The 19,587-nt window shown below is 39.0% G+C and overlaps 1 protein-coding gene across 1 annotated transcript; it reads left to right on the forward strand.

Annotated features, from left to right (window-relative positions):
- The first annotated feature begins 8,376 nt into the window (after positions 1–8,376).
- LOC139764954 (uncharacterized) lies at positions 8,377–10,493 on the forward strand. Its single transcript, XM_071692012.1, has 2 exons — positions 8,377–8,486; positions 9,087–10,493. Exons 1-2 carry the CDS (start codon positions 8,377–8,379, stop codon positions 10,006–10,008), a joined length of 1,032 nt encoding a protein of 343 aa, XP_071548113.1. The 3' UTR covers positions 10,009–10,493.
- Positions 10,494–19,587: the final 9,094 nt, after the last annotated feature.

Raw genomic sequence — 19,587 nt, forward strand, 5'->3', positions numbered from 1 at the left:
TCTGACACATATATCCTCTTGGTCAATCTTTCCTAACTCATTCTCTCCATGTGACCAAACCATTTCAAAACACCCTCTTCTGCTCTCTCAACCACACTCTTTTTATTTCCACACATCTTTCTTACCCTTACATTACTTACTCGATCAAACCACCTCACACCACATATTGTCCTCAAACATCTCATTTCCAGCACATCCACCCTCCTGCGCACAACTCTATCCATAGCCCACGCCTCGCAACCATACAACATTGTTGGAACCACTATTCCTTCAAACATACCCACTTTTGCTTTCCGAGATAATATTCTTGACTCCCAGAATTTTCGCTCCCTCCCCCACCCTATGATTCACTTTCGCTTCCATGGTTCCATCCGCTGCCAGATCCACTCCCAGATATCTAAAACACTTTACTTCCTCCAGTTTTTCTCCATTCAAACTTACCTTCCAATTGACTTGACCCTCAACCATACTGTACCTAATAACCTTGCTCTTATTCACATTTACTCTTAACTTTCTTCTTTCACACACTTTACCAAACTCAGTCACCAGCTTCTACAATTTCTTACATGAATCAGCCACCAGCGCTGTATCTTCAGTGAATAACAACTGACTCACTTCCCAAGCTCTCTCATCCACAAAAGACTGCATACTTGCCCCTCTTTCCAAAACTCTTGGATTCACCTCCCTAACAACCCCATCCATAAACAAATTAAACATCAATGGCGACATCACACATCCCTGCCGCAAACCTACATTCACTGAGAACCAATCACTTTCCTCTCTTCCTACACGTACACATGCCTTACATCCTCGATAAAAACTTTTCACTGCTTCTAACAACTTGCCTCCCATACCATATATTCTTAAAACCTTCCACAGAGTATCTCTATCAACTCTATCATATGCCTTCTCCAGATTCATAAATGCTACGTATAAATCCATTTGTTTTTCTAAGTATTTCTCACATACATTCTTCAAAGCAAACACCTGATCCACACATCCTCAACCACTTCTGAAACCACACTGCTCTTCCCCAATCTGATGCTCTGTACATGCCTTCACCCGCTCAATCAATACCCTCCCATATAATTTACCAGGAATACTCAACAAACTTATGCCTCTGAAATCTTAGCACTCACTCTTATCCCCTTTGCCTTTGTACAATGGCACTATGCACGCATTCCGCCAATCCTCAGGCACCTCACCATGAGTCATACATACATTAAAAAACCTTGCCAACCAATCAATAATACAGTCACCCCCTTTTTTAATATATATATATATATATATATATATATATATATATATATATATATATATATATATATATATATATATATATATATATATATATATATATATATATATATATATATATATATATATATATATATATATATATATATATATATATATATATATATATATATATATATATATATATATATATATATATATATATATATATATATATATATATATATATATATATATATATATATATATATATATATTAACTTTCTAAAAGGGGAAACAGAAGGAGTCTCGCGGGGAGTGCTCATCCTCCTCGAAAGCTCAGATTGGGGTGTCTAAATGTGTGTGGATATAACCAAGATGAGATAAAGGATAGATAGGTAGTATGTTTGAAGAAAGGAACCTCGATGTTTTGGCTCTGAGTGAAATGAAGCTCAAGTGTAAAGGGGAAGAGTTGTTTGGGAATGTCTTGGGAGTGAAGTGAGGGGTTAGTGAGAGGACAAGAGCAAGGGAAGGAGTGGAACTACTCCTGAAATAGGAGTGGTGGGAGTATGTGATAGAGTGTAAGAAAGAAGACTCTAGATTGAAATGGGCAAAACTTAAAGTTGACGGAGAGAGATGGGTGATTATTAGTGCATATGCACATGATCATGAGAAGAAAGATCATAAGAGGCAAGTGTTTTGGGAGAAGCTGAATGAGTGTGTTAGTAGTTTTTATGCACGAGACCGAGTTATAGTGATGGGTGATTTGAATGCAAAGGTGAGTAATGTGGCACTTGAAGGAATAATTAGTATACATGAGATGTTCAGTGTTGTAAATGGAAATGGTGAAGGGCTTGTAGATTTATGTGCTGAAAAAGGACTGGTGATTGGGAATACCTGGTTTAAAAAGAGAGATATACATGAGCATACGTATGTAAGTAGGAGAGATGGCCAGAGAGCGTTCTTGGATTACGTGTTAATTGATAGGCGCGCGAAACAGAGACTTTTAGATGTTGATGTGCTGAGAGGCGCAATTGGAGGGATGTCTGATCATTATCTTGTGGAGGCGAAGGTGAACATTTGTAGAGGTTTTTAGAAAAGAAGAGAGAATGTTGGCGTGAAGAGAGTGGTGAGAGTAAGTGAGCTTGGGAAGGAGACTTGTGTCAGGAAGTACCAGGAGAGACTGAATACGGAATGGAAAAAGGTGAGAACAAAGGACGTAAGGGTAGTGGGTGAGGAATGGGATGTATTTAGGGAAGCAGAGATGGCTTGCGCAGGAGATGCTTGTTACATGAGAAGCGTGGGAGGTGGGCAGATTAGGAAGGGTAGTGAGTGGTGGGATGAAGAAGTTAGATTATTAGTGAAAGAGAAGAGAGAGGCATTTGGACGATTTTTCCAAGGAAATCATGCAAATGAGTGGGAGATGTATAAAAGAAAGAGGCAGGAGGTCAAGAAAAAGGTGCAAAAGGTGAAAAAGAGGGCAAGTGAGAGTTGGGGTGAGAGAGTATCATTAAATTTCAGGGAGAATAAAAAGATGTTTTGGAAGGAGGTAAATAAAGTGCATAAGACAAGGGAGCAAATGCGAATTTCAGTGAAGGGGGCTAATGGGGAGGTGATAACAAGTAGTGGTGATATGAGAAGGAGTTGGAGTGAGTATTTTGAAGGTTTGTTGAATGTGTTTGATGATAGAGTGACAAATATAGGGTGCTTTGGTCGAGGTGGTGTGGAAAGTGACAGGGTTAGGGAAAATGATTTGGTAAACAGAGAAGAGGTAGTAAAAGCCTTGCGGAAGATGAAAGCCGGCAAGGCAGCGGGTTTGGATGGTATTGCAGTGGAATTTATTAAAACAATTGTGTGACTGTATTGTTAACTGGTTGGTAAGGTTATTAAATGTATGTATGAACTCATGGTGAGGTGCCTGAGGATTGGCGGAATGCTTTCATAGTGCCATTGTACAAAGGCAAAGTGGATAAGAGTGAGTGCTCAAAATACAGAGGTATAAGTTTGTTGAATATTCCTGGTAATTTATATGGGAGGGTATTGATTGAGAGGGTGAAGGCATGTACAGAGTATCAGCTTGGGGAAGAGCAGTGTGGTGTCAAGTTACAGATGATGTGTGGATCAGGTGTCTACTTTGAAGAATGTATGTGAAAAATACTTAGAAAAGCAAATGAATTTGCATGTAGTATTTATGGATCTGAAGAAGGCATATGATAGGGTTGATAGAGATACTCTGTGGAAGGTATTAAGGATACATGGTGTGGGAGGCAAGTTGTTAGAAGCAGTTAAAAGTTTTTATCTAGGATATAAGGCATGTGTACGTGTAGGAAGAGAGGAAAGTGATTGGTTCTCAGTGAATGTAGGTTTGCGGCAGGGGTGTGTGATGTCTCCATGGTTGTTTAATTTGTTCATGGATGGGGTTGTTAGGGAGGTGAATGCAAGAGTTTTGGAAAGAGGGGCAAGTATGCAGTCTGTTGTGGATGAGGGAGATTTGGAAGTTAGTCAGTTATTGTTCGCTGATGATACAACGCTGGTGGCTGATTCATGTGAGAAACTGCAGAAGCTGGTGACTGAGTTTGGCAAAGTGTGTGAAAGAAGAAAGTTGAGAGTAAATGTGAATAAGAGCTAGGTTATTAGGTACAGTAGGCTTGAGGGTCAAGTATATTTGGAGGTAAGTTTGAATGGAGAAAAACTGGAGGAAGTAAAGTGTTTTAGATACCCGGGGGTGGATACGGAAGCGGATGGAACCATGGAACCGGAGGTGAATCATAGGGTGGGGGAGCTGGCGAAAATTCTCGGAGCCTTGAAGAATATGTGGAAGTGGAGAACAATATCTTGGAAAGCAAAAATGGGTATGTTTGAAGGAATAGTGGTTCCAACAATGTTCTATGGTTGTGAGGCGTGGGCTATGGATAGAGTTGTGCGCAGGAGGGTGGATGTACTGGAAATGAGATGTTTGAGGACAATATGTGGTGTGAGGTAGTTTGATCGAGTAAGTAATGTAATGGCATGAGCGATGCTTGGTAATAAAAAGGCTGTGGGTGAGAGAGCAGAAGAGGGTGTTTTGAAATGATTTGGTCACATGGAGAGAATGAGTGAGGAAAGATTGACCAAGAGGATATATATGTCAGAGGTGGAGGGAACGAGGAGAAGTAGGAGACCAAATTGGAGGTGGAAAGATGGAGTGAAAAAGATTTTGAGTGATCGGGGCCTGAACATGCAGGAGTGTGAAAGGCGTGCAAGGAATAGAGTGAATTGGAACAATGTGGTATACCGGGGTCGATGTGCTTTCAATGGATTGAACCAGGGCATGTGAAGCGTCTAGGATAAACCATTGAAAGTTTTGTGGGGCCTGGATGTGGAAAGGGAGCTGTGGTTTCAGTGCATTATTACATGACAGCTAGAGACTGAGTGTGAACGAATGTGGCCTTTGTTGTCTTTTCCTAACGCTACCCCGCACACATGAGGGGGGAGGGTGTTGTTATTCTATATGTGGCGGGGTGGTGATGGGAGTGAATAAAGGCAGACAGTATGAATTTTGCACATTGGTATATATGTATATGTATGTTTGGGTATATATATGTATACATTGAGACGTATAGGTATGTATATTTGCGTGTGTGTACGTGTATGTATATACATGTGTATGTCGGTAGGCTTGGCCATTCTCTCGTCTGTTTCCTTGCGCTACCTCGATAACGCCGAAGACAGCGACAAAGGAAAATAAATGAATATGAAACATATATATATATATATATATATATATATATATATATATATATATATGTTTTTTTCCAAAAAAAAGAAGGAACAGAGACGGGGGCCAGGTGAGAATATTCCCTCAAAGGCCCAGTCATCTGTTCTTAACGCACCTCGGTAATGCGGGAGATGGAGAATTGTATGAAGGAAAGAAAGATATATATATATATATATATATATATATATATATATATATATATATATATATATATATATATATATATATATATATATATATATATATATATATATATATATATAAGTAGGTAAGTAAGTTTTTATTAGTCAAATTGTAATACAAGATATATTACAAAATGAAATTTTTCTTGGCTTTGAGAGCTCTCTAGTGTTTCTACATTAAAAGAATAATAAAATCAATAAAGCAATAAAATATTTAAGGAAACACCTTAATATTTTACTTTCCTATTGTGATGACAAATGATTGAAAAGGAGGATGCTTTTAGGTACAAATGACTTTCTCTATCTATCAGTACGCTGCATGGGCAAGACTAACCTCCTTCCTGATTTTAAATATGTGTAACAATTGTATAGCGGATGGGTTACATCTTTCATAATCCTATCTACATGTTTCATTACGCTATCTGATAAAGCTTATCTAGTGATGTGGTCGCCGCACCTAATTTTCCTGCCTTTTTAACAATTCTTCCCAACTTATTTTTATCTTTACAAGTCAGTTTCCCATACCAGGCCGTCACTGAAAAATTCAGAACAGATTCGAATATTGATTTGTAACATAAGTTAATGATCACTTTATCTATATTTAGGTTGCGCAATATACGTACAAAGTGTAGCCTTTGGTTACATTTCCTTGACACCATATCCGTATTAACACTGCCTTTCAACTGGTCATCAATCATAAGTCCCAAATACTTGTACTGGTTTACTCTTTGAACGTGTTCTTCCTCAATTGTTAATAAGTTGGGTACATGTTTATTTTTAGTTCCAAAATTGACTATCATCTCCTTAGTTTTCTTAACATTAAGCTCCAAAAAATTTGTTTTACTCCAGTCAACTAATTTTTTGACTTGAGTTGAATAGGGTTCATAATTATCAATGACAACTTTTCCTAGGATAACTGTATCGTCGGCATATTTCATAATAGTACAGTCATCAGTTCCACTCCTACAATCATCTGTGTACAAGGTAAAGAGAACATGGGACACTACACAACCTTGGGGGACTCCTGTGTTGGTAGTTACCACATTAGACTTGACATTATTTACAATGGTATATTGAGGTCTCTGCGTTAAAAAGCTAAAAATCCATTTTAAGATGTTTCTATTTACATTCATTTGTAACATTTTATGAAGCAAAATATGAGGTTGCATTGTGTTAAATGCTAAACTAAAATCGACGAACAGTGCTCTAATTTGTGATTTAGTCTTATCTAAGTGCTCGTTAACATCATTTAATAATGTAAGTGTTGCATCCGGTACACTCCGATTATAGCAATAAGCAAACTGCATAGGGTCTTTTAAGTTATTTGTTCTTTCACAGATGTAGTTTTTCAATATACTTTCTAAACATTTCATAATGTTAGATGTCAATACTACAGGTCTAAAATCTTTGGGATCTTTTGGACAGTAGATTTTTGCAATAGGTTTCACTTCCGATTCTTTCCATTTATGAGGCACCACTCCCTGATCTATTGAGTCCTGAAATAATGTGGTCAGTGCAGGTGTCAGCTGTTTGGCACAGCGTTTAAGTACCCTTGCAGGCATCCCGTCAGGCCCTGTAGCTTTACCTGCACGTATTTTCTGCAGGGACCTCTGCACGCCTTCTTCCCTGATTATAATTCTCTAATTATTGTTAGATTGTATTTCTGTCATTACCTCATTACACGCATCACTGAAATCATGTCTTTCAAATCTCGCAAAAAACGCATTGATTTCATTCACATATATGTTGATATTTTCTGGTTCAGGCATATTCTGTTTCTTCTTGTGCCCGCACAGGGTTTTAAGTCCCTTCCAAACGTCTTTTATTCTATTTGTCTTAAACGTGCCTTCAACTTTTTCTTTGTATATTCTTTTAGATTCAGTTATTTTCTTATCTATGTTTCTTTGCAATGTTCTTCTTTCAGCATCACTTCCATTCCGCACAAGTCTGTTTTCCATTTAGCATTGATTTCAGTTCTTTTTTTAATCCATGGTTTATTGTTTGGATATATCTTTATTTTCTTGGGTGGGACGATCATATCAAAGCAAAAGTGGAAATATGCATTAAAAGTGTCTAAATTAGTGTTGATGTCGGTCCCATTTTCTATGAGGACAGGCCAGTCAGTCCAGTCAAAACATGCTTGTAGTTGTTCCATCCTGTTATTATCCCATTTTCTAATCTCAGTTTCTTTCGGTTTCACTCTTTTCAGTAATTGTTTATATGTAGGTGCGCAGTATAACATGTTGTGGTCGCCATTTCCAATGTTTGGTCGTTGGAAAACTTTATATCCATCCTTAATATTGCAATACATTTTGTCTAGTGTCGCATTACCTCTAGTGGGATAATTTACTGTTTGTTCATACGTGGGAACTTTTCCTTGAAAATCACAATGGTTAAAATCTCCTAAAACAATTACAGCACTGTTTGGGCTTTCATTTTCACACTTTGTAACACAGTTTTCTAAAATATCAGCTGCTGTATGATAATCCACAAGTACTAAAATTATCTTGTTAAATTCACGTGGCAAATAAAAGGGACTACAGGTAAACGCTAAGTACTCTATGTTATTGTCACAGTAGATTTCCTTAACATTAATTTGTGAGCACCATCTCTCATTAATATAAGCAGCAACCCCAGCCCCTCGGTCCTTATCAACACCCTCCCTGTCAGACCGTACCAATACAAATCCGTCAATAGTCACTGTACTGTCCGCATCCCAATCTTGCAGCCAGGTTTCCGTGAGGGCAATTACTGCACTGTCTCTATATTCTTGGATAAACTTACAGTTGGTACAAAACTCATCCATTTTATTTCTAATTGAGCGTATGTTACCAAAGGTGATAGTTGGAGGTGGGGTCTTCATGCCACGTCTCCTCGTTCTCATTCATACACCGCTGCGACGCCCTCTTCTTCGCTTGCTGTGCTTTCTAGCTGTTTCATTTTCTGAGCATACCTTCTCCTTGTGACTTGCCTGTAGTTCTTGTAGTCTTCTTACTTTATTGATGAATTCGGCAGGTGGAGGTGAGTCCAGCGAGGGTCGCAGGTTGAGCAGAGAAGCACTGTCGTACCGGATGTTTACATTCGTGGCTGCAGTCATCATTATAACACAAAGAATTATGCCACAAGTCACGTAAAATTTCTGCTTCCATGGTGGTAGCATTGTTCCAGAGGCATTCATGGTTACTGTAGGAAAGTCCAAAAATGGCAGACTTGCGAGGAAAGGTTGAAAAAGGAAGTAAAAGACAGGAGCTCCAGCGCCGTGGCAGCCGTCAAGCAGCGCCACCTAAAAACCTCAAATTACAGAGATATAAGTTTGTTGAGTATATATATATATATATATATATATATATATATATATACATATATATATATATATATATATATATATATATATATATATATATATATATATATATATATATATATATATACACATATATATATATATATATATATATATATATATATATATATATATATATATATATATATAAATCTATATATATATATATATATATATATATATATATATATATATATATATATATATATATATATATATATATATATATATATATATATATATATATATATATATACTATCCCTGGGGATAGGGGAGAAAGAATACTTCCCATGTATTCCCTGCGTGTCGTAGAAGGCGACTAAAAGGGAAGGGAGCGGGGGGCTGGATATCCTCCCTTTATTTTTCTTTTTTCCAAAGGAAGGAACAGAGAAGGGGGCCAGGGGAGGATATTCCCTCAAAGGTCCAGTCCTCTGTTCTTGACGCTACCTCGCTAACGCGGGAAATGGCAAATAGTATGAAAAAAAAAGAATATATATATATATATATATATATATATATATATATATATATATATATATATATATATAAATATATATATATATATATATATCGTGATAGACGAGATCGCAGATCTCGCTCCAGGTCACGTTCCAGATCCAGGTCTCCTCGTTCTCATCGAAGATCTCCTGTGTATATGTCAGGGCCCTCAGGAAGACATGATGAAACACCAATGCATGAACTGACGGCAGAGGAGAAACAGATGCGAGAGTTGATGGGATTTTCATCCTTCCACACAACCAAAGGAAATTTGCACTATGATGTATGGGGAGCAACCTGCACACAGGGAAAGAAGAGGGAAGATTTGCCAGATTATGAAGAATTTCAGAAATGGGTGGAGAAAAAGAAGGAAATAAGATATGATGAAAGGAGGAAGGAATGGGATGAAAGGAGAGCATCATTTCGCAGGGATAATGATGATTTTAGGAATCGAGGTGGCAGAGGACGGGACAGGGGCAGGGATGGTCGATCTGACAGAGATAGAGATGACTACTCACGATCATCGAGAAGAGATTCACCACATGATGATCGTAGATACAGATCAAGCTCACGTCATGAACGTGGCTCTGATTCCTACCATGGCAGTAGATACTATGACCATAGAGACCGTGATGGGGGGCGAGACCGAGATAGAAGTCGAGAGAGAGATAAAAGTCGAGAGAGAGATAGAAGTCGAGATCGTGATCGTGGTAGCAGAGATCAACGATACAGGGAAAGAAATGGGTACGACAGTGGACAGGATGATTATTCTCCTAACAATCGGCGAGGTAGTACATCTGAGGATAAATACCCAACAAGAGAACTCCCATATCATAGATCCCCCTCACCAGAAACATCATACCGTCGCAGATCTCCTTCCCCACAAACATCATATCGCAGTCGAACTCCACCACGGAGGTCACCTTCACCACGGGATACATACCGTCGATCACCATCCCCAGCAGAAGACAGAAGATACTACACCTACTGAGGGTTTGGACACGCATATGATTTAGAGATTCTGTAGGCTACATAGAGGATAATTTCGTGTTCAGCATCTGACCATCTACAACTTAGTTTATTATACACATAGGTATTATTTATATAATGTATTGTTTAATTTAGTTTGAAATTACTGTGTTGTTTAAGAGTACAAAATAGATCTTTGTACCATGTACCAGTCTTGAGATTTTGATATCCATGTAAATATACTAAAAAAAAAATGTTATTGGAAAGAAATAGGATGATGGTGAGGCTACCAATAACACAATAACAGGTACTGTGATACAGAAGAAATGCTCTGCACTTGTGCTACACGTGAGACATGGATCGAGTTCAGCATTCAGGCAGATTTATAGTTCACTTGGGTGTGCATAGAGCTGGTCTGTATGGTCCTGGAAAATATCCTTCTTGCTGTAAGGATGCCACCCCACAAATGTGGGAAATTGTGTGTATATATATATATATATATATATATGTATGTGTATATATATATATATATATATATATATATATATATATATATATATATATATATATGGGAGCGGGGGGCTGGAAATCCTCCCCTCTCATTTTTTTTTAAATTTTCCAAAAGAAGGAACAGAGAAGGGGGCCAGGTGAGGATATTCCCTCAAAGGCCCAGTCCTCTGTTCTTAACGCTACCTCGCTAATGCGGGAAATGGCGAATAGTATGAAAAAAAAAAAAAAAAAAATATATATATATATATATATATATATATATATATATATATATATATATATATATATACATTCTTTTCTTTTCTTTCAAACTATTCGCCATTTCCCGCGTTAGCGAGGTAGCGTTAAGAACAGAGGACTGGGCCTTGGAGGGAATATCCTCACCTGGCCCCCTTCTCAGTTCCTTGTTTTGGAAAATTAAAAAACGAGAGGGGAAGATTTCCAGCCCCCCGCTCCCTCCCCCTTTAGTCGCCTTCTTCGACACGCAGGGAATACGTGGGAAGTATTCTTTCTCCCCTATCCCCAGGGACAATATATATACATATATATATATATATATATATATATATATATATATATATATATATATATATATATATATATATATATATATATATATATATATATATATATATATATATATATATGTATATATATATATATATATATATATATATATATATATATATATATATATATATATTTTTTTTTTTTTGTTTAATTTATTATCATTTTATTTTGCTTTGTCGCTGTCTCCCGCGTTTGCGAGGTAGCGCAAGGAAACAGACGAAAGAAATGGGAAAACCAACCCCCATACACATGTATATACCTACATGGCCACACACGCAAATATACATTCTTATACCTCTCAATGTACATATATATATAAACACAGAGACACATACATATATGCCCATTCACACAATTCACACTGTCTACCTTTATTCATTCCCTTCGCCACCTCGCCACACATGGAATACCATCGCCCTCCCCCCTCATGTGTTCTAGGTAGTGCTAGGAAAAGACAACAAAGGCCCTCTTCATTCACACTCAGTCTCTAGCTGTCATACAATAATGCCCGAAACCACATCTCCCCTTCCACATACAGGCCCCACACAACTTTCCATGGTTTAACCCAGACGCTTCAGATGCCCTGATTCAATCCACTGACAGCACGTCAACCCCGGTATACGACATCGATCCAATTCACTCTATTACTTGCCCGCCTTTCACCCTCCTGCATGTTCATGTCAAGATCAATCAAAATCTTTTTCAATCCATCTTTCCACCTTCTATTTGATCTCCCATTTCTCCTCGTTCCCTCCACCTCCGACACATATATCCTCTTGGTCAATCTTTCCTCACTCATTCTCTCCATATGTCCAAACCATTTCAAAACACCTTCTTCTGCTCTCTCAACCACGCTTTTTTATTTCTACACATCTCTCTTACCCTTACATTACTTACTCGATCAAACCACCTCACACCACACATTGTCCTCAAACATCTCATTTCCAGCACATCCATCCTCCTGCGCACAACTCTATCCATAGCCCACGCCTCGCAACCATACAACATTGTTGGAACCACTATTCCTTCAAACATACCCTTTTTTGCTTTCGGAGATAATGTTCTCGACTTCCACCTATTCTTCAAGGCTCCCAGGATTTTCGCCCCCTCCCCACCCTATGATTCACTTCCGCTTCCATGGTTCCATCCGCTGCCAGATCCACTCCCAGATATCTAAAACACTTTAATTCCTCCAGTTTTTCTCCATTTAAACTTACCTCCCAATAGACTAAACCCTCAACCTTACTGTACCTAATAACCTTGCTCTTATTCACATTTACTCTTAACTTTCTTCTTTCACACACTTTACCAAACTCAGTCACCAGCTTCTGCAGTTTCTCAGAAGAATCAGCCACCAGCGCTGTATCTTCAGCGAACAACAACTGACTCACTTCCCAAGCTCTCTCATCCAAAACAGACTTCATACTTGCCCCTCTTTCCAAAACTCTTGCATTTACCTCCCTAACAACCCCATCCATAAACAAATTAAACAACCATGGAGACATCACACAACCCTGCTGCAGACCTACATTCACTGAGAACCAATCACTTTCCTCTCTTCTTACACGTACACATGCCTTACATCCTCGATAAAAACTTTTCACTGCTTCTAACAACTTGCCTCCCTCACCATATATTCTTAATACCTTACACAGATCATCTCTATCAACTCTATCATATACCCTCTCCAGATCCATAAATACTACATTCAAATCCACTTGCTTTTCTAAGTATTTCTCACATACATTCTTCAAAGCAAACACCTGATCCACACATCCTCTACCACTTCTGAAACCACACTGCTCTTCCCCAATCTGATGTTCTATACATTCCTTCACCCTCTCAATCAATACCCTCCCATATAATTTACCAGGAATATTCAACAAACTTTTACCTCTGTAATTTGAGCACTCACTCTTATCCCCTTTGCCTTTGTACAATGGCACTATGCGCGCATTCCGGGAATCCTCAGGCACCTCATCATGAGTCATACATACATTGAATAACCTTACCAACCAGTCAACAATACAGTCACCCCCTTTTTTAATAAATTCCACCGCAATACCATCTAAACCTGCTGCCTTCCCGGCTTTCATCTTCCGCAAAGCTTTTACTACCTCTTCTCTGTTTACCAAATCATTTTCCCTAACCCTCTCACTTTCCACACCACCTCGACCAAAACACCCTATATATGCCACTCTATCATCAAATACATTCAACAAACCTTCAAAATACACACTCCATCTCCTTCTCACATCACCACTACTTGTTATCACCTCCCCATTAGCGCCCTTCACTGAAGTTCCCATTTGCTCCCTTGTCTTACGCACTTTATTTACCTCCCTCCAGAACATCTTTTTATTCTCCCTAAAATTTAATGATACTCTCTCAACCCAACTCTCATTTGCCCTCTTTTTCACCTCTTGCACCTTTCTCTTGACCTCCTGTCTCTTTCTTTTATACATCTCCCACTCAATTGCATTTTTTCCCTGTAAAAATCGTCCAAATGCCTCTCTCTTCTCTTTCACTAATACTCTTACTTCTTCATCCCACCACTCACTACCCTCTCTAATCAACCCACCTCCCACTCTTCTCATGCCACAAGCATCTTTTGCGCAATCCATCACTGATTCCCTAAATACATTCCATTCCTCCCCCACTCCCCTTACTTCCATTGTTCTCTCCTTTTTCCATTCTGTACTCAGTCTCTCCTGGTACTTCCTCATACAGGTCTCCTTCCCAAGCTCACTTACTCTCACCACCTTCATTACCCCAACATTCACTCTTCTTTTCTGAAAACCCATACAAATCTTCACCTTAGCCTCCACAAGATAATGATCAGACATCCCTCCAGTTGCACCTCTCAGCACATTAACATCCAAAAGTCTCTCTTTCGCGCGCCTGTCAATTAACACGTTATCAAATAATGCTCTCTGGCCATCTTTCCTACTTACATACGTATTCTTATGAATATCTGGCTTTTTAAACCAGGTATTCCCAATCGCCAGTCCTTTTTCAGCACATAAATCTACAAGCTCTTCACCATTTCCATTTACAACACTGAACACACCACGTATACCAATTATTCCCTCAACTGCCACATTACTCACCTTTGCATTCAAATCATCCATCACTATAACCCGGTCTTGTGCATCAAAACCACTAACACACTCATTCAGCTGCTCCCAAAACACTTGCCTCTCATGATCTTTCCTCTCATGCCCAGGTGCATATGCATCAATAATCACCCATCTCTCTCCATCAACTTTCAGTTTTACCCATATTAATCGAGAATTTACTTTCTTACATTCTATCACATACTCCCACAACTCCTGTTTCAGAAGTACTGCTACTCCTTCCCTTGCTCTTGTCCTCTCACTAACCCCTGACTTTACTCCCAAGACATTCCCAAACCACTCTTCCCCTTTACCATTGAGCTTCGTTTCACTAAGAGGCAAAATATCCAGGTTCCTTTCCTCAAACATACTATCAATCCCTCCTTTTTTCACATCTTGGTTACATCCACACACATTTAGACAACCCAATCTGAGTCTACGAGGAGGATGAGCACTCCCCGCGTGACTCTTTCTGTTTCCCATTTTTAGAAAGTTAAAATACAAGGAGGGGAGGATTTCTGGCCCCCCGCTCCCGTCCCCTCTAGTCGCCTTCCACGACACGTGAGGAAATATATATATATATATATATATCTTTTTTTTTTTTTTACTATTCGCCATTTCCCGCGATAGCGAGGTAGCGTTAAGAACAGAGGACTGGACCTTTGAGGGAATATTCTCACCTGGCCCCCTTCTCTGTTCCGTCTTTTGGAAAATCAGAAAAAAAAAAAAAAAAAACGGGAGGGGAGGATTTCCAGCCCCCCCCCGCTCCCTTCCCTTTTAGTCGCTTTCTACGACCCGCAGGGAATACGTGGGAAGTATTCTTTCTCCCCTATCCCCAGGGATATATATATATATATAGATATATATATATATATATATATATATATATATATATATATATATATATATATATATATATATATATATATATATATATGTATATATATATATATATATATATATATATATCACAAAGGCAAATTGGATAAAAGTGAGTGGTCACACTACGGAGGTATAAGTTATTGAGTCTTCCTGGGAAGCTATATGAGAGGATACTGATTGAGAGGGTGAAGACACATACAGAGCATCAGATTGGGGAAGAGCAGTGTGGTTTCAGAAGTGATTGAGGATGTGTGGATCAGGTGTTTGCTTTGAAGAATGTGCGTGAAAAATACTTAGAAAAGAAAATGGATTTGTATGTAGCATTTATTGATCTGGAAACGCATATGATAGAGTTGATAGAGACGCTCTGTGGAAGTATTAAGAATATATGGTGTGGGAGGCAAGTTGTTAGAAGCAAATATACATACCTATACATCTCAACATATACATAGATACACACACACAGACATATACATATATACACATGTACATAATTCATACTGTCTGCCTTTATTCATTCTCATTGCCACCCCGCTACGCATGAAATAACAACCCCTTCCCCCTCATGTGTGCGAGGTAGCACTAGGAAAAGACAAGAAAGGCCACATGCGCTCGCACTCAGTCTCTAGCTGTCATGTAATAATACACCGAAACCACAGCTCCCTTTCCACATCCAGGCACCACAGAACTTTCAATGGTTTACCTCAGACGCTTCATATGCCGTGTTTCAATCCACTGACAGCACGTCGACCCCGGTATACCACATCGTTCCAATTCACTCTATTGCTTGCACGCCTCTCACCCTTCTGCATGTTTAGGCCCAGATCACTCAAAATCTTTTTTCACTTCATCCTTCCACCTCCAATTTGGTCTCCCACCTCTCATCGTTCCCTCCAACTCTGACACATATATTCTCTTTGTCAATCTTTCCTAACTCATTCTTTCCTTGTCACCAAACCATTTCTGGTCTCTCAACCATACTCTTATTATTAGCATACCTCTCCATTACCCTATTATTACTTCCTCGATCAAACCACCTAACACCAAATATTGTTCTCAAACATCTCATTTCTAGGACATCCACCCTCCTCCGCACAACTCTATCCATAGCCCACCTCTCGCAACTATATAACATTGTTGGAGCCACTATTCCTTCACACATACCCATTTTTACTTTAAGAGATTATGTTTTCGACTTCAACACATTCTTGAACGCTCCCAGAACTTTCACCCCCTCCCCCACCCTATGATTCACTTCTGCTTCCATGGTTCCATCCGCTGCCAGATCCACTCCCAGGTAACTAAAACACTTCACTTCCTCCAGTTTTTCTCCATTCACACTTACCTCCCAGTTGACTTGTCCCTCAACCCTACTGTACTTAATAAACTTGCTCTTATTCACATTTACTCTTAACTTTCTTCTTTCACACACTTTACCAAACTCAGTCACCAGCTTCTGCAGTTTCTCACGTGAATCAGCCACCAGCGCTGTATCATCAGCGAACAACCACTGACTCACTTCCCAAGATCTTTCATCCACAACAGACTGCAAACTTGCCATTCTTTCCAAAACTATTGCATTCACCTCCCTAACAACCCCATCCATAAACAAATTAAACAACCATGGAGACATCACACATCCCTGCCGTAAACCTACATTCACTGAGAACCAATCACTTTCCTCTCTTCCTGCACGTACACATGCCTTACACCCTCGATAAAAAACTTTTCACTGCTTCTAACAATTTGCCTCCTTCACCATATTTTCTTAATACATTCCACAGAGCATCACTATCAACTCTATCATATACCTTCTCCAGATCCATAAATGCTACATACAAATCCATTTGCTTTTCTAGGTATTTTCTCACATACATTTTTCAAAGCAAACTTTTGATCCACACATCCTCTACCACTTCTGAAACCACACTGCTCTTCCTCAATCTGATGCTCTTTACATGTCCTCACCCTCTTAATTAATACCCCCCCTCCCCCATATTTCCCAGCAATACTCAACAAAACGTATGCCTTTGTAATTTGAGCACTCACTTTTATCCGCTTTGTCTTTGTACAATGGCACTATGCAAGCATTCCTCCAATCCTCAGGCACCTCACCATGAGTCATACATACATTAAATAACCTTACCAACCAGTCAACAAAACAGTCACCACGTTTTTTAATAGATTCCAATGCAATACCTTCCTAACCCGCTGCCTTGCCGGCTTTCATCTTCCGCAAAGCTTTTACTACCTCTTCTCTGTTTACCAAATCATTTTCCCTAACCCTCTCACTTTGCACACCACCTCGACCAAAACACACTATATCTGCCACTTTACCATCAAACACATTCAACAAACCTTCAAAATACTCACTCCATCTCCTTCTCACATCACCACTACTTGCTGTCACCTCACCATTAGCCCCCTTCTCTGAAGTTCTCATTTGTTCCCTTGTCTTACGCACTTTATTTACGTCCTTTTAAAACGTCTTTTCATTCTCACTAAAATTTGATGATACTTTCTCACCCCAACTCTCATTTGTCCTCTTTTCCACCTCTTGCACCTTTCTCTTGACCTCTTGTCTCTTTCTTTTATTCATCTACCACTCATTTTCGCTATTTCCTTGCATAAATCGTCCAAATGCCTCTCTTCTCTTTCGCTAATACTCTTACTTCTTCATCCCACCACTCACTACCCTCTCTAATCTGCCCACCTCCCACGCTTCTCATGCCACAAGCATCTTTTGCGCAAGACATCACTGCTTCCCTAAATACATCCCATTCCTCACCCACTCCCCTTACCTCCATTCTTCTCACCTTTTTCCATTCTGTCCTCAGTCTCTCCTGGTACTTCCTCACACAAGTTTTCTTCTCAAGCTCACTTACCCTCACCACACTTTTCACCCCAGCAGTCTCTCTTCTTTTCTGAAAACATCTACAAATCTTCACCTTCGCCTCCACAAGAAAATGATCAGACATTCCTCCAGTTGCACCTCTCAGCACATTAACATCCAAAAGTCTCTCTTTCGCGCGCCTATCAATTAACAGTAATCCAGTAATGTTGTTTGGCCATCTCTCCTACTTACATACGTATACTTATGTATATCTTTCTTTTTAAACCAGGTATTCCCAATCACCAGTCCTTTTTAGCACATAAATCTACAAGCTCTTCACCTTTTCCATTTATAACACTGAACACCCCATGTACACCAATTATTCCCTCAACTGCCACATTACTCACCTTTGTATTTAAATCACCCATCACCACAACCCGGCCTCATGCATCAAAACTACTAATACACTCACTCAGCTGCTCCCAAAACACTTGCCTCTCATGATCTTTCTTCTCATGCACAGGTGCATATGCACCAATAATCACCCATCTCTCTCCATCCACTTTCAGTTTTACACATATTAATCCAGAGCTTACTTTTTTACACTCATTCACATACTCCCACCACTCCTGTTTCGGGAGTAGTGCCACTCCTTCCCTTGCTCATATGATATATATATATATATATATATATATATATATATATATATATATTTATATATATATATATATATATATATATATATATATATATATATATATATATATATATATATATATATATATATATATATATATATATATATATATATATATATATATTCCTGGTAAATTATATGGGAGGGTATTGATTGAGAGGGTGAAGGCATGTACAGAGCATCAGATTGGGGAAGAGCAGTGTGGTTTCAGAAGTGGTAGAGGATGTGTGGATCAGGTGTTTGCTTTGAAGAATGTATGTGAGAAATACTTAGAAAAGCAAATGGATTTGTATGTAGCATTTATGGATCTGGAGAAGGCATATGATAGAGTTGATAGAGATGCTCTGTGGAAGGTATTAAGAATATATGGTGTGGGAGGCAAGTTGTTAGAAGCAGTGAAAAGTTTTTATCGAGGATGTAAGGCATGTGTACGTGTAGGAAGAGAGGAAAGTGATTGGTTCTCAGTGAATATAGGTTTGCGGCAGGGGTGTGTGATGTCTCCATGGTTGTTTAATTTGTTTATGGATGGGGTTGTTAGGGAGGTAAATGCAAGAGTTTTGGAAAGAGGGGCAAGTATGGAGTCTGTTGGGGATGAGAGAGCTTGGGAAGTGAGTCAGTTGTTGTTCGCTGATGATACAGCGCTGGTGGCTGCTTCATGTGAGAAACTGCAGAAGCTGGTGACTGAGTTTGGTAAAGTGTGTGGAAGAGGAAAGTTAAGAGTAAATGTGAATAAGAGCAAGGTTATTAGGTACAGTAGGGTTGAGGGTCAAGTCAATTGGGAGGTGAGTTTGAATGGAGAAAAACTGGAGGAAGTGAAGTGTTTTAGATATCTGGGAGTGGATCTGGCAGCGGATGGAACCATGGAAGCGGAAGTGGATTATAGGATGGGGGAGGGGGCGAAAATTCTGGGGGCCTTGAAGAATGTGTGGAAGTCGAGAACATTATCTCGGAAAGCAAAAATGGGTATGTTTGAAGGAATAGTGGTTCCAACAA

The sequence above is a fragment of the Panulirus ornatus genome, chromosome 52 (assembly GCF_036320965.1).
Source record: "Panulirus ornatus isolate Po-2019 chromosome 52, ASM3632096v1, whole genome shotgun sequence".
In the NCBI taxonomy this organism is placed as follows: domain Eukaryota; kingdom Metazoa; phylum Arthropoda; class Malacostraca; order Decapoda; family Palinuridae; genus Panulirus; species Panulirus ornatus.